The sequence below is a fragment of the Heptranchias perlo genome, chromosome 2 (genome assembly GCF_035084215.1).
Source record: "Heptranchias perlo isolate sHepPer1 chromosome 2, sHepPer1.hap1, whole genome shotgun sequence".
Taxonomy (NCBI): Eukaryota; Metazoa; Chordata; class Chondrichthyes; order Hexanchiformes; family Hexanchidae; genus Heptranchias; species Heptranchias perlo.
The window spans coordinates 52,860,489-52,885,817 of NC_090326.1; the positions used below are offsets into that span (position 1 = coordinate 52,860,489).

Here is a 25,329-nt window from a genome sequence, read left to right on the forward strand (position 1 = left end):
TAGTAGCAGACTTCAGGAGGACTTAGATAGGCTGGTGAAATGGGAAGACAGATGGCAGGTGCAATTTAATGCAGATAAGTGTGAAGTGATGCACAACATGGAGAGACAGTATAATCTAAATGGTACTATTTTAATGGGGGTGCAATTGCAGAGGGACCTGACGGTACTTATTCACGAATCTTTGAAGGTGGCAGGGCAAGTTGATAAGATGGTTAAGAAAGCGTATGGGATACTTGTCTTTGTAAATAGGGACATTGAATACAAAAACAAGGAAGTTATGCTAATCCTTTACAAATTACTGGTTAGGCCTCAGCTGGAGTATTGTGCACAATTCTGGGCACCACACTTTAGGAAGGATGCCAAGGCCATGGAGAGTGTACAGAGGAGGTTTACCAGGATGATAACAGGGATGAGGGACTTCAGTTATGTGGAGTGATTGGAGAAGCTGGGGTTGTTCTCCTTAGAGGAGAGCAGGTTAAGGGGAGATTTAATAGAAATATTCAAAATTATGAGGGGTTTTGATAGAGAAAGTAGGAAGAAACTGTTTCTTCTGGCAAGTGGGTCGGTAACCAGAGATCATAGATTTAAAATGATTGGCCAAAGAACTAGAGGGAAAATAAGGTGAACATTTTTCACACAGAGGATTGTTAAGATCTGGAACACACTATCTGAAAGGATGGTGGATGCAGATTCCATAGGAACTTTCAAATGGCAATTGGACACGTACTTAATGAGAACTAATTTCCAAGGTTAAGGGGAAAAAACTGGAGTGTGGGGCTAAATTGGACAGTTCTTTCAAACAGCTGGCACAGTCACGATGGGCTGAATGGCCTCCTTCTGTGCTGTAAGATTCTATGATTCTATGATAACCCTTTCTTGTAACCATCAGCAATCAAAAAGAAGAAAAAATGGTGTGATAATTGCTTTTAGTAACTCTATATTATGACATTGTTAAATGTGGAAAGCCTTTCTCTGGCTATTACTTCTAGTGAGATCAGAAATCTATTCAAAAAGAATCCGTTCATGATTTTGCTAGAAATAGTGACCAAAGGAAATCTGCCTGCATTTGTTATGATTTGGCTACACATGGCAACTAGAGGAAATCACACCTGTAGAACATTGGTGTTGTTAAAGATTTATGACAACCTTCAGTGGGAAAATTAAAGATAGTTATTGCAAATTTACTGACAGACCCAGAGATTCCAGTGGTTCCGGCAATGAAGCATTTAGTTTCTGATCAGTATGTTGTGTGTTTGTGTCCCATACAACCTGTTATTCGATTCAGGCCTGGCTTAGTTAGCTGACTAAGCTAGGCCACTTAATAAGAGAATACATCTCAGAGGAAGAACAAGAGACATACTCTGACTTGCCCTGCACAGGCTGTTAGGTACAGACAAGGGAGAAAGGAATCAGATTTAGCGTGCCAAATAGGGCATTAACAGCGCAGTGATAGCCTCATAATGGGGTCAGCAGACTTACCGTCCCTCCATAATGATGAGCTCATCCAAACTCTGCTGCCCATATCCTAACGCGCACTAAGTCCTATTGACCCATCATCCCTGTGTTTGTTGACCGACATTGATCAACGAAAGCCTCGATTTTAAAATTCTCATCCTTGTTTTCAAATCCCTCCATGGCCTTGCCCCTCCCTATCTCTGTGACCTCCTCCAGCCCTACAACCCTCCAAGAACAATGCGCTCGTGCGCATCCACGATTTTCATCGCTCCATCATTGGCAGCCGTGCCGTCAGCTGCCTAGGCCCGAAGCTCTGGAATTCCCTCCCTAAACTTCTCTGCCACTCCACCTCTCTCTCTCCTCCTTTAAAACCTATCTCTTTGACCAAGCTTTTGATCACCTGTCCTAATATCTCCTTATGTGGCTCAGTGTCAAATTTTACATAAGAACATAAGAACATAAGAAATAGGAGCAGGAGTAGGACAATCAGCCCTTCGAGCCTGCTCCGCCATTGAATAAGATCATGGCGATGTAGCTTCCACAGCTTCCTGGGGCAGCAAATTCCACAGACCTACCACCCTCTGAGTGAAGAAGTTTCCCCTCATCTCAGTTATGAAGGAGCAGCCCCTTATTCTAAGATTATGCCCCCTAGTTCTAGTTTCACCCAACCTTGGGAACATCCTCACCGCATCCACCCGATCAAGCACCTTCACAATCTTATATGTTTCAATAAGATCGCCTCTCATTCTTCTGAACTCCAATGAGTAGAGTCCCAATCTACTCAACCTCTCCTCATATGTCCGCCCCCTCATCCCCGGGATTAACCGAGTGAACCTTCTTTGTACTGCCTCGAGAGCAAGTATGTCTTTTCTTAAGTATGGAGACCAAAACTGTATGCAGTATTCCAGGTGCGGTCTCACCAATACCTTATATAACTGCAGCAATACCTCCCTGTTTTTATATTCTATTCCCCTAGCGATAAACGCCAACATTCCGTTGGCCTTCTGGATCACCTGCTGCACCTGCATACTAACTTTTTGATTTTCTTGCACTAGGACCCCCAGATCCCTTTGTACTGCAGTACTTTCCAGTCTCTTGCCATCAAGAAAATAACTTGCTCTCTGGTTTTTCCTGCCAAAGTGCATAACCTCACATTTTCCAATATTGTATTTCATCTGCCAAATCTCCGCCCGCTCACCCAGCCTGTCTATATCCCCCTGCAGGTTTTTTATGTCCTCCTCACTCTCTACTTTCCCTCCCATCTTTGTATCATCTGCAAACTTCGATATGTTGCACTCGGTCCCCTCCTCCAAATCGTTAATATAGATCATAAAGAGTTGGGGACCCAGCACCGACCCCTGCGGAACACCACTGGCCACTGGTTGCCAGTCCAAGAATGAACCATTTATCCCAACTCTCTGCTTCCTGTTAGATAACTAATCCTCCACCCATGCCAGAATATTACCCCCAATTCAGTGATCCTTTATCTTGAGCAATAATCTTTTATGTGGCACCTTGTCGAATGCCTTCTGGAAGTCTAAATACACTACGTCCATTGGTTCCCCTTTATCCACCCTGTACGTTATTTCCTCAAAGAACTCAAGCAAATTTGTCAGACATGACTTCCCCTTCGTAAAGCCATGCTGACTTTGTCCTATTAAATTATGTTTGTCCAAATGTTCTGCTACTGTCTCCTTAATAATAGACTCCAAAATTTTACCCACCACAGATGTTAGGCTAACTGGTCTATAATTTCCAGCCTTCTGTCTACTACCCTTTTTAAATAAGGGTGTTACATTAGCAGTTTTCCAATCTGCCGGGACCTTTGACGAGTCCAGAGAATTTTGGAAAATTATTACCAAAGCATCCACAATCCCTACTGCCACTTCTCTCAAGACCCTAGGATGTAAGCCATCAGGTCCAGGGGATTTATCCGCCTTGAGTCCCATTAATTTACTAAGTACCAATTCCTTAGTGATTTTAATCGTATTTAGCTCCTCCCCTCCTAGAGCCCCCTGTTTGTCCAGTGTTGGGATATTCTTAGTGTCCTCTACCGTAAAGACTGAAACAAAATATTTGTTCAGCATTTTTGCCATCTCCATATTTCCCACCATTAATTTCCCGGTCTCATCCTCTAAGGGACCTACGTTTGCCTTAGCCACCCTTTTTCTTTTTATATAACTATAGAATCTCTTGCTATCTGTTTTTATATTTTTTGCTAATTTATTTTCATAATCTATTTTCCCTTTCTTAATCAATCCTTTAGTTACTTTTTGCTGTCTTTTGAAGACTTCCCAATCTTCTACCCTCCCACTAAGTTTGGCTACCATATATGTCTTTGTTTTTAGTCGGATACTCTCCTTAATTTCTTTACTTAGCTACGGATGGCTGTCATTTCTTTTACACCCTTTTTTCCTCAGTGGAATATATTTGTTTTGAAAGTTGTAAAATAACTCCTTAAATGAACACCACTGTTCATGTACCGTCTTATCCCTTAATCTATTTTCCCAGTCCACTTTAATCAATTCCGCCCTCATATCATCATAGTCTCCTTTATTCAAGCTCAGTACGCTTGTTTGAGAACCAACCTTCTCACCCTCTAATTGGATATGGAATGTAACCATGTTATGGTCACTCATTCCAATGGGATCCTTAACTGGGACATTATTAATTAATCCTGGCTCATTACACAGGACCAGGTCCATGGTTGCTTGCCCCCTTGTCGGATCATTTACATACTGCTCAAGAAATCCATCCCTAATACACTCAATAAACTCTTCCTCAAGGCTGCCCTGCCCAATTTGATTTGTCCAGTTAATATGATAGTTAAAATCCCCCATAATTATAGCTGTTCCCTTATTACATGCCCCGACTATTTCCTGATTAATACTTCTTCCAGCAGAGTTGCAACTATTAGGAGGCCTATATACTACGCCCACTAGTGTTTTTGTTTGATAACTTTCCTGGGAACTGCCTTGGGATGTTTTAGGCGTTAAAAGCACTATTTAAATGCAAGCTTTTGTTGTTGTCATTGTTGTCCCATTAACCCTGGCAATCGGCCCACTGCCAATTTCACAGAGGCCTACCACTGGGCGCCTGAAGCACCCACCTCTTTCAGGCAGTAGGCCCCATTTAATGTGCAAATCGGGGTCCTATGACGGTTGCATAGAACACCAATTGCCATTTTAGGATAGAACTGGTCGGAACATGCGCCGTGCACTCTCCGACCAGTTTCACTTGCAGTGGAGCTGAAGACTCCCTGGAATCGTAAGTTTGCCATTATTTTTGTGGGGTGAGGAGGAGCAGGGGTGCTCCTCCGGGCCCCACGAAAATACTGCCGGCTCCTGCTGGCCCAGGTTTGGCCCCCTAAGACTAGCGTCCCGTCCCTCTCCCCACCGCTCCCAGGACCTAACTGCACCTAATGCTAGCCTACTACTGTCCAAGCCGGCCAACATTCCTGTGGCCCATGAACACCGAGCTGCCTCAAAATGCTCGTTTGACATCTGCAGCTTTCCGGTCGGATTCAACTGAGGCCCGGACTTTAAAACGCAGTGGCCTCTTCACTGCTGGACTGGGTGGCCGGCTGGCACCCTCTGCTGGTAGGCTGCCCAAAAGTTAAAATCTAGCCGAAAATCTTTTTTTTACAAAAGCATAACTTCTTTTAAGAAATACAAATAATTTGAGATTATCCTTACTGTGACTGCAAATCATTGGACTGCAGCGGTTCAAGAAGGCGGCTCACCACCACCTTCTCAAGGGCAATTAGGGATGGGCAATAAATGCTGGCCTTGCCAGCGACGCCTACATCCCATTAACGAATAATAAAAAAAAATCAAGGTTTTAACTTTCTGCTTTGACTTTCTTTTACCAGCAGTTGATAGTAATCTGCAACATAACTTTACCAAACCTGAAACACCGCTGAACCATTAAAAATGCAACCGTTTATTCATATTGTAATTCACAAACCAGGGCATAAAACTTGGGAAATAAATTTTAAGATTTCTTGGATTTTACATCTGCTTTCTGGTCATACAATCATATAAACTTGCAATCAGTTTTGGAGACTTTTTTAGCATTATAATAATGTGCACCTATTCAAAAGCAATTACTCTAGCAACCATTGTGACATCAACAGTTCTCACTCCCTCCGCAAAGTCTAGCTAAATAATTCAAATCTCATGATATGGCTGATCTACATCAGGAGAACTATATTCTGGAAAAGCGTGATAATGTGCACATTAAAGATAAGTGCAAAATTTATCAAATGCGGTGCCAAGATCAAATGGTACATCAGCAACAGAAGGCATTTCTGGAAAGTTAATGTTCCCAGTCCGTTTTATTGTTGTATTTTAGGATGTTGGTATTGGAATTCATTTTGCATTCTGATGGTATTAGATTGCAATTAATTATGTATAACTGAACCATAATTGAAGAAAAGAATCTTCAGTAATAATCTTATCATACTAATCAGGAAAGCAGAAGGTATTAACATCCAAAACAAAATGAGGATTCAGCATTCAGTTCTGATTGTAATGAAAAATGTTTTCCTTAGTATCTGTGTTATGAATCACATTACTGTAACAGTTGCCCACTTAATCAAAGACTGAGTGGTGCAGTATGGGTTTGCTGTGTGATGCAAGATTGTATTCAGGAATTTGCTCACTGTGAGTCCTATACCAGCATTCAAAGGCACTTCCCTTTGGAAGGGAAGGGGGAGAAAATCAAAGGGCCAGTAACTTCAATTTGTCATACATCTCCTGGCACTTGTCAATAGAGCAGCATTAGCAGATCATTGGGTTCAAATCTCGAGCAGAATTTATTCCCTGCAAGTGGTGTATGATGCAGGAAGATTCCATAAATTCAAAGAGAAAATCAAATAAATGATAAAAATGTCCTAAAAATACAATGAGAATAATAATATGTATGCATCATACCTGTGCTCTGAATGAGCAATTTAGCCATAATTTGATGACAAAATAACAATGAGGCTAATGGCGCTCGCCGTTATTTATACACAAATTCTACAGCAACTTCAGACGAGGGCCAGATGCGCAGTTAAATGCGGATATCCAAAAGTTGCCATCCAAGTTGCACCGCTCCGCCGTTAGCTTCACAAAAAAGGCATCTTGCTCTCTGCCTCACCATTGAAATGCATTGGATGGCATGAAGTTGCTGTATTTGCGCAGTATGTATAAACTAAACTCGCCACAGAAATTTATGTCTTATCCATTTCAGTCTAAGTACCCTTTTAACGATGTGATAAGTGTTAATTACTGCCAGTCAACCTCTCTGGCACTAAAAATGAGCTATTACAAGTGTGGAGTCTCATTCCTTCAGGTTTTAATTGTTGGAGATTTTTAAAATGAGCAAATTAAATTGTTATTTAATTTTCCTTTTTTCTCTCTCTCTTAATCCAATCTTTCTTTCCCTCTCTTTATTTCTCTTTCTGTCCCTGATTTGACATTGAATTCACCCACTCTAATTTACACTTCCTTCTCAGTCCTTGTGCTGTTAATTTCACAATCCTTCAATCTCATTGGGTAAGAAGATACACAGCTGGTTGGATGCCAAAATCTGGCATCTGGGACCTGAGTGAACAGGCCAAGCAACTGTGTATCTCCTTAACCAATCAGATTGAAGGATTAAGTGAGTTTCCTGGGTAATGCACTGGAATAGATTTGCACCCAAAAAGTTAGGCTCAAAGTCACATTATTTCAAGTGCGATTTCTGGAGATTGATAGTGGATTTCTTTGTGATTTTTAAAATGTATTCCTTACTGAAACCTGCACTATACTTAACCAAAGTGCAGTGAGTTGCAGTGCACCAGAATTTTACAGACCCCCCTCCCACACATTCAGAAGGACTAAACAGCTGAAATGTCCTTCCCAATGGGCACACCCTGGTTCTGCATAATAATTGAAGAGGAATAGGAGCAGCAGAGGCTAGAGGATCTGAGAGTGAGACACTATGGCAGAAGACAGCAGTCCACTTGCTATTTATTATCTCTATTGGTACCGTAGCATCTGTATTTGTTTTATGCCGGTTTTTACGTTCCGCAGTGGGCAAATGAGCTCCGCAGGAAATTTCAGCATAAGTTCCTGTCAGGAAGATCGGCTCAGAAATCGGCATAAATTTGTGCATAATTTCTACGTAGGTGCGATCCAGGAAATTTAGGAGCCGTTACTGCCTTTTTCACAGTCTAAACTACAGAGATGAACAATGCAAAAACTCAAGATTTGATGCCAGATTTTGAATTCTGTTTATTATGTACTCCGGCATAACGTTAGAAGACTTTTAATGTGAGACTTGGAAATCTCTAGGCAGGACATACAGATCTGCCTTGTTAACTTATTTGTGCCAATATTTCAATTCATGAATATATGTTGCTGTTGTTTGCAGCAACTGACAAGTACATTATCTGGTTACCGTTATTAAAATACCAACATTCATTTCTTTTACTGTTTCTTCTATCAGGTCTGATTAATAATATATAAGCACGCTTTTTGTTATCAAATAGACTGAACATTGAGCATTCAATTGTTATAGAGCCTTACATTTTTGTGTTGTGGTGTATGTAAGTGCATTCAGCTTCATGGACTCCCAAGGTTTGATTTAAAGTAGCCAGGAACCTAGCTTTTAGCCTTCGCAAAAAAAAGTGTTTCTGCTCCAAGTTGAGAAGAAATGACAGACAATTTGTGGACGGTATGTTCTTGCTTAAATAAGAAAATATAACCATTTATCAGCATGGGTAGAATGTTGCAGTAGTTTAGAACACTGTGTTTTCACCATTGGGACCTATGTTTATGTCTCTTTGAGAATGGTGTCATAGAATCATAGAAATCATACAGCACAGAAGGAGGCCATTCGGTCCATCGTGCCTATGTCGGCTCTTTGAAAGAGCTATCCAATTAGTGCCACCCCCCTGCTCTTTCACCATAGCCCTGCAAATGTTTCCTTTTCAAGGACTTATCCAATTTCCTTTTGAAAGTTACAATTGAATCTGTCTTTCAGGCAGTGCATTCCAGATCGTAACAACTCGCTGTGTAAAAAAAATTTCTCCTCATCTCCCCTTTTGCCAATCTGTGTGCTCTGGTTACCGACCCTCCTGCCAGTGGAAATGGTTTCTCCCTATCTACTCTACCAAAACCACTCAAAATTTTGAATACCTCTATTAAATCTCCTTTTAACATTCTTTGCTCTAAAGAGAACAATCCCAGCTTCTCTAATCTCTCCACATAACTGAAGTCCCTCATCCCTGGTACCATTGTAGTAAATCTCCTCTGCACCCTCTCCAAGGCCTTGGCATCCTTTCTAAAGTGTTGTTCCCAGAATTGTGTACAATACTTCAACTGAGGCCTAACTAGTGATTTAGAAAGGTTTAGTATAACTTCCTTGCTTTTGTACTTTTTGCCTCTATTTATAAAGCTAAGGATCCCATGTACTTTTTTAACAGCCTTATCAACTTGTCCTGCCACTTTCAGAAATGTGTGTACGTACACCCCGAGGTCTCTGTTCCTGAACCACCTTTAAAATTTAACCTTTCATTTATATTGCCTCTCCTCATTCTTCCTACCAAAATGCGTCACTTCAAACTTCTCTGCATTAAATTTCCTCTGCCATGTGTCTGCCCATTTAACCAGCCTGTTTAAGTCCTCCTGAAGTCTGTCACTATTCTCCTCACTGTTTATTACATTTCCGAGTTCCCTGCCATCTGCAAACTTTGAAATTATACCCAAGTCCAGGTCATTAATATATATCAAAAAGAGCAGTGGTCCTAATAGTGACTCCTGGGGGACACCGCTGTATACTACACTCCAGTCTGAAAAACAACTGTTCACTACTACTCTCTGCTTTCTGTCACTTAGCTAATTTTGTATCCATGCTGCCACTGCCCCTTTAATCCCATTGGCTTCAATTTTGCGAACAAGTCTATTATGTGGTACTTCATTAAACGTCTTTTGAAAGTCCATATTCACAACATCAACCGCACTACTTCATCAGTCCTCTCCGTTATCTCATCAAAGAACTCAATCAATTTTGTCAGACACAATTTTCCTTTAACAAATCCATGCTGGCTGTCATTTATCAACTCACGTCTTTCCAAGTGACAATTAATTTTGTCCCAGACCATTGTCGATTAAAGTTTCCCCACCGACATTAGGCTGACTGGCCTGCAGTTACCAGATTTATCCCTCTCCCCTTTTTTGAACAGGGATGTAACATTTGCACCATCCCATATCTAAGGAGGATTGGAAGACTGTGGCCAGAGCCTCCACAATTTCCACCCTTACTTCCGTCAGTAATTTAGGATGCATCCCATCTGGACCGGGTGACTTTTTTGCTTTGAGTGCCTCCTCTTTATCTATTTTTATCCTATCCAATTTTTCTATTACTTCCTCTTTTATTGTGACAGTGGCAGCATCCTCTTGTTTTGTATTGATAGATCCAATGTGCTCATTTAGTACCTCAGCATCCACAAGATCATGTCCTTTTTGGTCCCTAATTGGCCCAACCCTTCCTTTGACTATCCTTTTACTATTTATATGTTTATAAAAGATTTTAATGTTACTTTTATTTTACCCACTAATCTATTCTCATACAATCTCTTTGCCGTTCTTATTTCCTTTTTCAGTTCTCCTCTGCATTTTCTGTATTCTGCTTGATTCTCTACTGTATCGTGAAAGTCTTTCTGTCTGATGGCTGTCCTAAATGAGAATAATTTGGGCAGGTTCAATCCAATTCATGGTAGATGGAAGTCTACAGCACACACTGCTGACAATGCAGCACTACAAAAACAATTTACATTTAGATAGTTCTTCTCACATAAGAGACTGTCTTGGAGCACTGTACAGAGAAAAGGAGCAAGAGATAGACAATAAAATAAATTAGGGGGTAGAAAATATAAGAAGTTAGGGAATAGACCAAAGGCATGGTTGAAAAGCTATGTTTTTAGGAGGCTTTTGAAGGCACGTAGAGAGATAACAATGTAAAGTGGTTTTGGAAGAGAATTTCAGAGATCAGAGATGGAATACATGAAAGATTGGCTTCCAATATTGGTGAAGAAGTTGTGATCTAGAATCAGAGAAATGGGGTTGGGGGAGGGGCCTATGATCTATGGCTAAAGAAGATTATCTAGATAGGATGGAGTGAGGCTATGGAGGTATTTGAAAACAAGGATGAGAGTCTTGACATTGATTCAATTGGGCACAAGAAACCCATGGAGGAACATGAGGATGGTGAGGGGTTATGCTGGACTTTACATCAAAGTGAACTTGAGGAATTGAGTTCTGGATTAGTTGATGTTTGTGAAAAGTTGGTCGCAGAGGGAATGTTGCTCGAGTGGGTTTAAGTAAGAATGTGCAAACAAGAAGATTTCTGAACTGCACGAAGCCAACAGAATGGGAAAGCTGCAGAGTGAATGAAGAGAGTTTGGCCTGAACTGGAGATCACCACTAAAGCTATTTGTTATTTATCATAGTTGCTCAGTCCATTTGGTAAGACTGGACAGCAGAAACCAGTATTGAGTGGAACCTGTATGATGTGGTATTTTCTAGAAAGCATCAATGTCCAACGACAACTATAGGTTCTCTGGATAAACTAGCACAAGCTCAAAGTCACTGAGCCTGAGAAACAGTTGAAGACGTTCTGTACTATATGGGAGGAGGAAGATTTTGCAGTGCACATTGGAGAGATGGCCAACCTGTAATTAAGGAGAATAATATTAATAAGGTGGAGAAAGAGAAATGGGTGATATTCTGCTGGGATGGACAAAGAACTCAGGTATAGGCAGTGGAGGAAACCTTTTGGGGGGTCTAAAGCTGACAGATCAGATAAATAAGATGCAGACAAAGATGTTGACACAGTTGAGAGAAATCACCACCAATATCATGGCGCCTCAGAGCAAGTGGTTACTTAGGATAGGGGAGGAAATAAGTATTGATTAAAAAAAAAGTGGTAGTTACGGGGCAAATGATGTGGTGTATATGGACTTCCAAAAGGTGTTTTGATAAAGTGCCACATAATAGGTTTATCAGCAAAGTTGAAGCCCATGGAATAAAAGGGACGGTGGCAGCATGGATGTGAAATTGGCTAAGAGACAGGAAACAGAGTAGTGGTGAATGGTTGTTTTTCCGACTGGAGGGAGGTGTACAGTGGTGTTCCCCGGAGGTCGGTGCTGGGACCACTGCTTTTCTTGATATATATTAATGACTTGGACTTGGGTGTACAGGGCACAATTTCCAAATTTGCAGATGACATAAAACTTGGAAGTGTAGCAAACAGTGAGGAGGATAGTGATAGACTTCAGGAGGACATAGACAGGCTGGTGGAATGGGTGGACACGTGGCCAATGAAATTTAATGCAGAGAAGTGCAAAGTCATATATTTTGGTAGGAAGAACAAGGAGAGGCAGTATAAGCTAAAGGGTACAATTTTAAACGGGGTGCAGGAGCAGAGAGACCTCAGGGGGTTTGTGCACAGGTCATTGAAGGTGGCAGGGCCGCTTGAGAAAGCGGTTAAAAAGGCATATGGGATCCTGGGCTTTATAAATGAAGGCATAGAGTACAAAAGCAAGGAGGTTATGATGAACTTTTATAAAACACTGCTTCGGCCACAATTGGAGTACTGTGTTCAATTCAGGGCACCGCACTTTAGAAAGGATATGAAGGCCTTAGAGAGGGTACAGAAAAGATTTACTAGAATGTTTCCAGGGACTTCAGTTACGTAGGTAGATTGGAGAAGCTGGGGTTGTTCTTGTTAGAGCAGAGAATGTTGAGAGGAGATTTGATAGAGGTGTTTAAAATCATGAGGGTTCTAGATAAAGAGAAACTCTTCCCATTGGCGGAAGGGTCGAGAACCAGAGGACACAGATTTAAGGTGATTGGCAAAAGAACCAAAGGTGACATGAGGAAAAATTTTTTTACGCAGCATGTAGTTATGATCTGGAATGCACTACCTGAAAGGGTGGTGGAAGCAGATTCAATTGTGGCATTCAAAAGGGAATTAGATAAGTACTTGAAGGGAAAAAATGTGCAGGGCTATGGGGAAAAGGTGGGGGAGTGGGACTATCTGGATTGCTCTTGCCTAGAGCGGGCTTGATGGGCCGAATGGCGTTCTTCTGTGCTGTAACCATTCTATGATGCTATGATTCTATGATTATGTTATTTGATCAATAGGTAGTCTGTTTTAGAGGTGATATCAACCTCCATCTCAACTCCTCATGCTGTCTCTCCTCTGAGTTCACTGCCTACCTATCCTCCCTTAATCTCTCTCTCCATATAAACTCCCCTACCCATATTCGTGGCCACTCCCTCAACCTTGCCATCTCACATGGCCTCTCTACTCCCATAGTGTCAATCACGGATAAGGCCATCTCTGATCACTTGCTTTTATCCCTCTCCACCCACATCCCCCTTTCCCCTCCCAACCCCACTTTCTTCTGTGTCCGCCCCTGGAAAAAACTCTCCCCCATGTCACTTACAATTGTACTTTCAAATTCCCAACTGTCTAGCCTTTGGCCCTCCATTCACCACAACATTTATGCAGCTATGAGCTGATCTGCTCAATCACACCCTCACCTCCACCTTTGATGCCCTTGTCCCCATTAAAACTATTACTCCCTCTCACCCTGGTCATTCCCCTGGTAAGGCCCTCATCTCTAAGTCCAAAGGACGCAGACTTGAACATTTATGGCAGATTACTGGCTTAACCATTCATCGCCAGATCTGGCTGGATCACATAAAGCACTATCAGGTCCTGCTCTCCTCTGCCAAAACTTCATATTCCAGGATCATCCTGGAATGCGAAGATAACCTCCAGCTTGTCTTCTCCACTACAAACCATCTTCTTAAACCCCTCTCCCCTGCCCCTCCCACCCTCACCTCCAAAGGAAAGTGCGAGGAGCTCATGGACTTCCTTGTCACTAAGATTGAGACCATCCATTCAGCTGCCTCTGCTGCTCTCCCCCTTCTCCTAGCCCACCAAGCTTCCAAACTTCCTCTAAGGTTCCCCCCTGCCCTAGCTCTGAACTGACCTCTTTCTCTAGTTTCTTTCCTATCTCCCCTCATGCCCTCTCCGAGCTCATCTTGACCATGAGACCCACCTCCTGCACCTTCGGCCCTATTCCCACCGAACTGCTGATCATCCAACTTCCCTCCCTGACCCCCATGTTAGCTGATATTGTTAACGGTTCCCTCTCCTCAGGTACTGTCCCACTCCCTTTCAAATCTGCCGTCATCATCCCCCTCCTCAAAAAAAACTACCCTTGACCCCTCTATCCTTGCAAACTACTGCCCCATCTTCAACCTCCCTTTCCTCTCAAGTCCTTGAACGTGTTGTCACCTCCCAAATCCATGCCCATCTTGCCCACAACTCCATGTTTGAATCCCTCCAATCAGGTTTCCGCCCCTGCCACAGTACTGAAACAGCCCTTATCAAAGTCACAAGTGACACCCTATGTGACTGTGACCGTGGTAAACTATCCCCCCTCTTCCTTCTTGACCTGTCTGCAGCCTTTGACATGATTGAACACACCATCCTCCTCCAGCGCCTCTCCTCCAGGATCCAGCTGGATGGGACTGTGATCGCCTGGCTCCATTCTTATATATCCCATTGTAGCCAGAGAATCACCTGCATTGGCTTCTGTTCCCACTCCCACACCATTACCTCTAGAGTCCCCCAAGGATTTATCCTTGGCCTCCTCCTATTTCTCATCTATATACTGCCACTCAGCAAAATCATCCAAAAACACGATGTCAGATTCCACACGTACGCTGATGACATCCAGCTCTACCTCACCATCACCTCTCTTGACACCTCCATTGTCTCTCATTTGTCACACTGCTTGTCCAACATCCAGCATTGGATAAGCAAAAATTTCCTCCAACTAAATATTGGGAAGACCGAAATCATTGTCTTTGGTCCCCGCCACAAACTCCGTTCACTAGCCACCGTCTCCATCCCTCTCCCTGGTCACTATCTGAGACTAAACCAGACCATTCACAACCTTGGCATTCTATTTAACCCTGAGATGAGCTTCCGCCCACATATCCGCTCCATCACCAAGACCGTCTACTTCCACCTCCATAACATCGCCTTGTTTCCACTCCTGCCTCAGTTCATCTGCAGCTGAAACTCTCACCCATGATTTTGTTACCTCTAGACTTGACTATTCCAATGCTCTCCTGGCTGGCCTCCCATCTTCCACCCTCCATGAACTTGAGCTCATCCAAAACTCTGCTGCCTGTATCCTAACTTGCACCAAGTTCCGTTCTCCCTTCAACCCTCTGCTCGCTAACCTACATTGGCTCTCAGCCTGGGAATGCCTCGATTTTAAAATTCTCATCCTTGTTTTCAAATCCCCCCATGACCTTGTCCCTTCCTATCTCTGTAACCTCCTCCAGCTCTACAACTCTCTGAGATTTCTGCACTCCTCTAATTCTTGCCTCTTGCGCATCCCCAAATTTAATCGCTCCTACCATTGGTGGCCGTGCCTTCAGCTGCCTAGACCCTAAGCTCTGGAATTCCCTCCCTAAACCTCTTTGCCTCTCTACCTCTTTCTCCTCCTTTAAGATGCTCCTCAGCACCTATCTCTTTGACCAAACTTTTGGACACCTGTCCTAATATCTCCTTATGTGGCTCGGTGTCAAATTTTGTTTGATAACACTCTTGTGAAGCACCTTGGGACATTTTAACTCTGCTAAAGGCACTATATGAATGCAAGTAGTTGTTGTTGTATGACTGGGAGTCCTGATGATGTCAGTTGGAGGCTATCAAGCTGGGCAGAGGATATCATTGGGACACATTATGCTCAAATCAGTGAGAAGTGTTAGGAAGGTAATGCTATTGTGATAGGAGATTTTAATTTGCCAGGAATTAATTAGGAAGTTAATAATGGGAATAAAAAAAGTGAATTGTTATTTCTGTACATGACTATGGACCATTTGTTGTAGGATGCAAATCATCATGGAATGTACAAGGGAATGAGCAAAACTAGTGTTGCTATTATGTAATGGTCAAGGAATAGTGGATATAGTCAAAGTCAAAGAGCAACTCACTAACAACCCTCATAAGTAGTGGAGTTTAAAGTAAGAGTTATAATACAAAAAGAAAGGAGATCAATTAAGAATATTAGCTTCAAGGAAGGTAGATTTTAAAGGGATAAGGAAGAAATTAAATTATTCCTACAATTATAAAATTGCCCTTTCAAAATTTCTGCCACTCTACGTCTCTCTTGTCTTTTAAGATTCTCCTTAAAACCTACCTCTTTGACCAAGCTTTTCATCACCTGTCCTAATAACTCTCTGGAGTTTGGAAGAATGAGAGGTGATATCATTGAAACATATAAGATTCTGAGAGGGCTTGACAGGATAGATGCTGAGAGGCTGTTTCCCCTGGACTGGACAGTCTAGAAGTAGGGGTCATAGTCTCAAGAAAAGTGGTTGGTCATTTTGGACTGAGATGAGGAAAAATTTCTTCACTCAGAGGGTTGTGAATCTTTGGAATTCTCTACTCCAGAGGGATGTGGATGCTCAGTCGTTGAGTATATTCAAGGCTGAGATAGATGGATTTTTGGGGTCTAGGGGAATCAAGGGATATGGGGATAGGGTGGGAAAGTGGAGTTGAGGTTGAAGATCAGCCATGATCTGATTGAATGGTGGAACAGGCTCGAGGGGCCGTATGGCCTACTCCTGCTCCTATTTCTTATGATCTTATATGGCTCATTGTCAAATTTTATTTGATAACACTACTGTGAAGTGCCTTGGGACGGTTTACCACGTTAAAGGCGCTATATAAATGCAAGTTGTTTTTATTACACCTGGAGCTTGCTTGGGGTTTTGGGAGGTATTCCGCACAGTTTTCTTGCAATTAGCTAGTTTCTTTTTCTTTTGCTTCCCCCAGTGGTTTATTTAACTAATGGTTGGGGAGGGCAGTGCATAAAGTTGCACCATCTTTTGAACAGGGTGGACATTGGAGGCCCTGAGGATCTTTTCTCATCTTTCTTTTTATAAGGTGCGAAGTAGAGAGTGAGCCAATTGGGCAATATTTCAAGGTGGAAGAAGGGAGTCTTGACGATGGACTGGATATGGGAGAGAAAGCTCAGCTAAAAACGAAATGTTGAGTTGCCATCACATCAGGCTCAGCCTGTGTAAACAGACAGGAGGGTTGATGGAGTTAAAGCCAGAGGACCTGTGCTTGCAAAGACATCAGTTTTGTAAATAGATTGAGCTATAGGTAGTTACAACTCCAGAGCTTGGACAAACAGTTATATTATATAGTAACAGCCTTGGGGTTAATGGTAGATATAAAAAGGTAGAGTTGATTATTAGCAATCTTGTTCAGTAAGATCACAGACTGGCTGGTGATTGAAGAGAAACGTCACATTGAAATTGAGACTCATTGCACCCTGCCTCCTGTTCGAACACACTTTTTCCCAGCACCTCAAAACAGTGAAGCTCCTAACTTCGCTCAATCTTTCCACATCTTACAACCTTTAGAGTTTAAAGCCCAAGCTGGACATCAACTATTCACTATTTCCTGATTCACTTCATTTCTTATCACTCTTTTCAATGTTGATGGTGTCCTGCACTATGAACCTTCATTTATCGATTTAAAAAAAATATTGGGCGGAATCTTGTTGGAAAAATAATGTTGTGCTAACGATGCACGCCGATATTAATGCCCAAATCGGTCAGCAAATTCAGTGGATTAATAAATATGCCATGAGTTGAGAATCCCCAGAACTTGCTGGTCGATTTACGCCGCTCCTCCGTTTGCTTCGCACAAAGGGCATCTCACCTTTAGCCTCCCCGTTATTTTTAAGAACTTGCTGAATTTGCACATTAATTGCCCATTAAACTCACCTCAGAAAGCTAGGGCTGGTTATTAAAAGCATAAGTATCCTTTTAACGATGTGATAATTGTTATCAACGCCTCTGGCCCTCTCTGGCCCAAAAAAGGAACAATTTAAATTGTTCAATTTCATTCCTGTATGTAGTAAATTTTTCTTAGAGGTTTTAGAATCATAGAATGGTTTCTCTTTCTGTACCTGATTTGATTTTAATTCATCCTCCTTCTTCATCATTCCTCTGTTTCTTTCTCAAACCTTACGTCTTATTGGTTAAGGAGATACACTGGCGGTTGGGGATGGCAGTGCATAAAGTTGCACCATCGTTCACTAAGGTCCCAGATGCCCCATTGCCCTCGCCATGCCGTTATCAGCTCGCACTTCCAGCAAGCTATGGCGCAAAAAAATCTTGAGCTGACGGGTGCAGGAAAAAGTCTAACTAACGGGGCATGCTGTATGATGCCTCATTCCAGCAAGATTTGACCCAGTGTGTGATAGAGGGTGTTCTGGGCTTAGAGTCAAGGCACATACTGTGGTAGAGTAGTTGGAGCACTATACTGATTAAACTTGTACTGATCTGACCAAGATACAAGCAGTGGTATTAAAAACTAGAAAAGTATTCTGATTTCCAACACAGACTCAAAAATGCAACACCCTCTCCAATAAACCTTGCTGGTTATAAGATCACAAAATAATTATGAATGAGGAAGACGATTTGGCCCATTTTTGCTCATCTATCGAGAAAGACCTTCAGTTCCTCCCCCTACTGCTATTGTGGCATCCAATTGTTTCTTAAATGATTCCAGGGTTTATATCTCATCTTTGCTATTCAGAGTTCCATGTGTTTTATTAGTCTTAAAGGGCCGGATTTTGCTGTGAAAATAATGTTGAGGCTCATGACGCCCATCGTTATTTATGCACAAATCGGACAACAACTTCGTTGAGTGGAGATGCGCAGTTAAACACGAAAATCTGGAGGTTGCTGTCTGCAATGCGCTGCCCCTTCATAAGCTGCATGAAAACGGCATCTCGCCGTCTGACTCCCCATTTAAATGTATTGAACACCGTGAAGTTCCTGTACCGACATCGTAGATATGGACTAAACTCACCTCATAAAGTTAGGACATGTCCATTCCAGCCTAAGTATCGTTTAACAGTGTGGTAAGTCTTAATTACTGCCAAACAATCTCTCTAGCACTGAAAATTAAATTTTACAAGTGTGAGGTCTCATTCCTTCAGCTTTTAATAGCAAATTAAATCACTTTCTGTTATATTAATCGAGGAAAGAATTTCATTCAAATGCATTAAGCATTTATACATTAGTATCCTTTCTGTGTAATTTAAAGTTTTGTGTTTTGTTAACTGCGTGACTGAGTGGGCTGATCTTCCCCTTATTGCAATTGGGCATAAAAGATCATCTGGGCAGAGTGCGTAGAAGAAAATCAGGCACTCATAATGGAAACTGGCCCATTTTCTTTCCATTTAAAATTAATGGATGGAAAATTGGGTAGGCTCCATCACAGGCATGCGATCCTCCCTGCCAGATTTTCCTCCAGGCAATTCTTCACACCCAAGGGCAATAAGAGGTAAATTTGCCCAGCATTTTGTTCAACAATGTGGTTAAAGTGTTAATTGAATATTATAAGCAATCAGGAAGCCATAAAATTATTCCACACTTAAATCTCACCTCCCAGTCAACTCATGGCTTTGGTATTTGGACTTTCTGTTTGCTGGTCCTGTTGTACCACTTTTCTGCTTCTTGGATTAAACAAACACTGTGGCTATTTATTACTTTGATTGGAATAAGCAACAGTATGACAGCCACACTCCTGCAAGAACCAATTGTTTTAAAATGCAGGAGATTGTCGGGCTGGCTGTCAGACTAAGTTTCTCAATAATATATTGCTCCAATGCAATACCAAAACTTGAAAGTGGGCCAGTTCACCTCATAATGAACTCTTAATATTATGAATCATTTTTTCATTTGAACTTTGAGCTAATTATATTTTTAAATTGATATTAGTCTCTAATGCTTGTTTTAGAACATGGGAATCATGGAAATTCTCCTTAGAACTTGTTCATTTCAGATAGATCAAACGAAGAGAAGATATTTGCCGATCGTCACACGTTTATAAGCCAATGGGCAGAAAATCTACTTTATGTCTCAATTTGAGAATGTCTAACTGTTAAGTGCACCTTCCTGAAAAACATGCAGCTGATCAGACAGAGTCTATGTTTGACCTTTACCAGTTCCCTTTTAATGATCTTTGATTTCTATCTGTTGGCCTAGCTGCATTCTGACCTGGACAACGGCGATGGTTCTGTAAAGTACACCCTCTTAGGCCAAGGAGCTGGCTCGATTTTCACCATCGATGAGATAACAGGGGACATTCATGCGATAAAAAGCCTGGATCGTGAAGAAAAGTCTTACTATGTTCTACGTGCACAAGCTGTTGATACAGAAACCAGAAGACCTGTGGAGCCTGAATCTGAGTTTATCATTAAGGTTCAAGATATTAACGACAATGAGCCGAAGTTTCTGGATGGACCTTATGTTGCTCATGTCCCGGAAATGTCTCCCGCTGGTAAGTAGAATAGAGCTTGGTTATGGGCACAATATTTAGATGTTGTCTCAATTTACTACTGGTTTTTATCCCCCTTCTCCACATTAAATTACCTCCAATCATGATCTTGTAGTTGTGAGTAAAGCTAAAAGGTTTGAAATGCCTGAAGTGTATAATCTAGCAACACTACTTGACTCATAAAGGGAGAACTATGCAATCCCATTCTTCACTGTTGTTCCTGCTCAGCTATTTCCCTCGGCAAGACCTTCAAAGCAAAAGAAGAGGTAAAAGTCACCAGGACTAGGATCTCCCAAGTACTGTACCTCTGACTGACTGTCATAATGGGGCTGGCAGTAGTCTCAGAAGCAACCTTGGCCCAGACCCCAACACCCTGTCAAATCAAGGAGGAAAAAATGCAACAGAAAACAGTAAAAAAAAACACTTTAAACAAACAGGAGACAGAGACATAAAATAGATAGTTGGTTTCTAACCATGTTTCATGTGTTTCTTACAGTGAGTAGTTAGATTGGGTGGTGTGCACATAGCGGGGTTGAAATCCAACTTGGGAGGTGGCGCAAAACAGGTGGTAACAGATCGACTGCCCAATATACACCTGGTCTGATTTTCCTCTCCATTGACCAATCCATTGCCGCCCAAGTTAAATTTCAACCCTGGGTCATAATAATGATTGCAATGGCCAGCAATGCTGTACCAGCCATGATCAACGGGAAAATACCAGCATCATTTTAATTCTAAAAATAATTTTGATATTAGTCTCAACCCTGGATTTCCAGCTTTAGACTTTCATTTCATTTAGAGACTCCCAATATTTACGGGGAGGTGAGGATGGATTGTGGTGGGGGGGGCGGGGGGCATGTCTGCAGCCGGGAAACCCAGAAATCCTGAGAAGGCAGGGGTCGTGCCGAATTTAACGGCAGGACCTCATTAGCATTTTTTGCAGGGGAAGCCTGAGGCAGAAGGCAACAGCCGAGGACCACTGGGGACGGAGAAAATCGGGGGTTGGTTGCGGGGGGAGAGCTTGGAGTGTGGCAGCGAGGAGGGAGGGAGGGAGAGATCGCCGGAGGGGAGTGGGGGGAAAAGAGGGGGTTCGTTGGATCGTGGGGAGGAAGAGATCACGGGGATGGAGAGATCGTGGCAGAAGGTTAGTTTGAGGGGCCGGGAGGAAGCATTCTTGCACCCCAGGCCCACAAGTAGTGTTGGAAACACACTTACCGGCTGGATCTGGCATCTCCCGCCTCTCTTTAGAGCCGGGTTTCCCGAGCCTTGCGAAACCTGGCCCACGGCCCTTAAATTCAAATGTTTCCCAAAATCTGAGGAACGTAACCTCATTTTAAATATTATAATCACAAACTTGCCTCTCCAGAGCAGGTTACTTAGACGTACCCAAGCCAGTTAAATCAGAAGTAGGCACGGTTGTGGCGGATTGATGTTGGGTTTTACATATTTACAAATTTAACTCCCTCCACCCGATGCCCACCTGCCCATCATGAGGGAGGATTAAAATTCCCCCCATAGTGTTTGGAAAAATTGTAGTTCTTGTTTCAGGGGGTAATTTTCTGAGTGTGCGCTGGGAGCTTGCTTGCTGGTTGTGCATATCAGAAGATTGTGGGCACGTAACCCATGATTTTCGAGAATGTGCGAGCAGCAGTGAGCCTCCCTGACAGCAGCACAAGCTCCGGGAAGTGGCGGAAGTTCCTGATGTTAGTCACATTTTAGTTTGGGAAAAAAATATAGGGTTGAATTTCCGGGAGGGTTCTCCCAATTGTCTGCCATAACGTAGGCAGAAGATCCACAGAAGCCCCCGGAGAAATAATGTGGACTCTGTCAAAGCCTTTCTCTAGGCTTTTTGCGGCACTTCTGCCAACGTTACAGCAGAGGATTGGGTGAACCTCCCTCCCCGGTGTAAACTAATGGCATTAGTTTCTGTCTGCTTAGGAACTTACCTGTTTCAATTTTCAACATTTGTTCTAAAAGTTGTGCTCCACTGACCAAATTATTTTAATACTCGAAATAAGGGGCTGTTTTGCAAATCCATAAGACAGCTGGGGATTCCCTAATTGTAGTTTTAATCTCATGTTTTTAATCTTGAATGTTAATTTTTGTTTGCATAGAAAATGCAAATTAGTTGGTAAAAATACAATGGGGGTGAAATTCGTCTTTGCCGGTAGCGTGATACGTGCTCGTAGTGAATCGGCAGCCTGTTCTACACCATGCTCCATTTTCTTTCCCATTGACTTCAATCGGGTGCCATATAAAACGGGCGGACAATTCGCTATGAACGCATTTGACCCTACGGCCGAAGCCCAATTTCGCCGTCAATGATTTTTATTTCTACTGAGGTTAAAGGTGAAACAATTTGTCAAGGAAAGAACAGGAGCAGATTACACCTTTTCAATGATCGCTTCTGTTTTATTGCTCACTGCCAAATTTTCGACCAATTTTGACAGCCAGCGATGTCACGAGAAAATCAACTGTTAATACCTACATTTGAGCAACAGTCATCAAGATGCTTTGTAAGCATCGTGACTGCCACCTGCTAAGAGCATCTTTAATATTTAATAAAGTAAAGCAATAATGGGTGATTGAATTGCAGAGCAATTGAGAGTAACCATTATATATTATGGCTGCAGAATGATTGGGCGGTACAGTAGGTTGATACTGTCCTTTGATCTCCAAGGCCAGGGTTCAAATTTATTCTGGATTGATAAAAGGCTCCTCTTTTTCTGCTGGCTATAAATGTACTCAGCAAGATTAGTTTTGGGCAGTCTCAATCCAATCCTAGTGGTTGTAAATTCACAGCATAAAACTATTTCAGCTGTAAATTGGCTTGTCATAGAACAGGATGTGCTTTTCAGTTACACAATAAATAACGCACAGCAGAAACTGCTTTCCTGATGTTAAATTTGAAGCATGTCGTTGGAAGAGAGGGAGCTTCTCTTTGGATTTAATTTATGCCAAAATTTATGGAAGTGCTAAATCCTGGATCTGAAAAGTGAAAAGACGTTTTATTTCAAATGCCAGCACCCCTCACCTTCCAAGTTATACATTCAGCCCAAACAACTAACCTGCATGAGAGTGTAGATCGGAGTATAACACTCTGTACCCTGAGATTAACTAATCTCCTGACACTTCTTCTTTTAGATAATTTATGCAGGTAAATTAATTTTTAATTCCAAAATGTATTCAGTGCTGAGTTGACGCAGTCATTCCATTGGGCTCTCACTGAAATTCACCACTGGGCCTTGTATCAGGCAGAGCCTCGGCTTACCGCTTACAAGGCCAGTGACACGGAGAGGGAGGGATCTGAGGCTAGGACTCCCTATGCCTGGAGATCCCGCTCGCTTGGTTTATATGGAACCTGGTGTATGTCTAGAGGCCCGGTACGCCCAGTTCTGGCCTTCAGAACAATGCAAGTGGGCCCCGCTTGAGGCGGAATGGGTCCAGGCCAGGGAAATGGACACCCGGAGGAGGAGTAAAACGTTTTTGTACTGGCCCCCTGTTTCTTTATAGCTTGGGGGATGGGCCCAGGCACCTCCTTCTCCCCGGATAGAAGGCGGACGTGGAGTCTATAGCAGCATGAGCACCCGAAATATAGTAGAGGCGCAGGTGACAGCGGCCCCATGCAAATCAGGTGCCCACCCACTGATCTGAAGTGGGGTCATTTTTGGAGGGCATCGTGTAACTGCTGGTATCGCATCCAGCACATTTTTGGAGTCATGTTGTTGCGCACTCGCTAGGATAAAAGAATATTATGACCAAGTTGCAATTGTTTATTTAAGCAATTATTAGTTCCTAATCACATGACAGATAGAAGGAGGTTACAACAACAACTTGCAGTTATTTAGTGCCTTTAACGTAGTAAAAGGTCCCAAGGCGCTTCACAGGAATGTTATCAGACAAAATTGACACCGTGCCACATGAAGAGATATCAGGACAGGTGACTAAAAGCTTAGTCAAAGAGGTAGGTTTTAAGGAGTGACTTAAAGGAGGAGAGAGAGGTAGAGAGGAGTAGAGGTTTAAGGAGGGAATTCCAGAGCTTAGGGCCTAGGCAGCTGAGGGCCCGGCTGCCAATGGTGGGGTGAAGGAAGTCGGGGATACGCAAGAGGCCAGAATTGGAGGAGCACAGAGATTGCGGTGGGTTGTAGAGCTGGAGGAGATTAGAGATAGGGAGGGATTTGAACACAAGGATGAGAATTTTAAATTTGAAGCATTGCCGGACCGGGAGCCAATGTAGGTCAGCAAGCACGGGTGATGGGTGAATGGGACTTGGTGCAAGTTAGGATACAGATTGGATGAGTTAAAGTTTACGTTGGATGGAAGATGGGAAGCTGGCCAGGACAGCATTGGAATAGAAACAAAGGCCCCGATATTAATGGGGAGGGCTCGGGGAGGCCGTAATTGGCCGGGGACGTGGAGGCCCTGCCGATCTCAATTGCATGGCTTCATTTAAATAAAATGCTGCAGCCGGGATCTGTTATTGCGTTCCCTCGCAGTTAGTGGAGGGGAAAGCTCTGGGCCGTGATCGGGGGTGGGTGAATGTCTGACACTTGTTATTTTAACTGCCCCCCTCGCCCAGTTTCCACCTGGGGATGGGGGCAGTTAAAATCAGGGCAGGTTTCTCCTCAAGGTAAAGTAGACCATTCACTGTAACAGTATTATATAGAATTTACAGCACAGAAACAGGCCATTCAGCCCAACTGGTCCATACCAGTATTTATGCTCCACACAAGCCTCTGCCCACCCTACTAGAGTTCTTAGGCAAACAAAAACTATGTAGTGGGGGGAGGGGGGGAATGGATTTTACAATAAGCTGCATTTTTCTATGTCGGCCAGGTTTTGGCCACAAAGAGATTGCTCCTTACCGAGAGCCTCGCTCATTTAGTGAACTAGATTGGGAAAAGGGGAGGTGCAACGAGACCTGGGTGTCCTTGTACACCAATCACTGAAAGCGAGCATTCAGGTGCAGCAAGCAGTTAGGTAGGCGAAAGGTATATTGGCCTTCATTGCAAGAGGATTTGAGTACAGGAACAGAGATGTCTTACTGCAGTTGTACAGGGCCTTGGTGAGACCACATCTGGAGGATTGTGTGCAGTTTTGGTCTCCTTATCTGAGGAAGGATGTCCTTGCCATGGAAGGAGTGCAACGAAGGTTTACCAGACTGATTCCTGGGATGGTAGGACTGATGTATGAGGAGAGATTGGGTCGACTAGGCCTATATTCACTGGAGTTTAGAAGAACGAGAGGTGATCTCATTGAAACATATAAAATTCTAACAGGACAAGACAGACTAGATGCAGGGAGGATGTTCCCGATGGCTGGGTCCAGGGGTCACAGTCTCAAGATACAGGTTATGCCATTTAGAACCGAGATGAGGAGAAATTTCTTCACTCAGAGGGTGGTGAACCTGTGGAATTCTCTACCACAGAAGGCAGTGGAGGCCAAGTC

General features: G+C 42.8%; 1 protein-coding gene across 1 annotated transcript in view; it reads left to right on the forward strand.

Moving 5' to 3' along the window:
• LOC137339234 (cadherin-12-like) overlaps nucleotides 1-25,329 on the forward strand; it is a 214,152-nt gene that overhangs the window by 18,273 nt on the left and 170,550 nt on the right. The window contains exon 3 of the mRNA XM_068001881.1: nucleotides 19,590-19,884. Coding sequence (XP_067857982.1) covers nucleotides 19,590-19,884 — 295 coding nt within the window. The remainder of the gene's footprint in view (nucleotides 1-19,589; nucleotides 19,885-25,329) is intronic.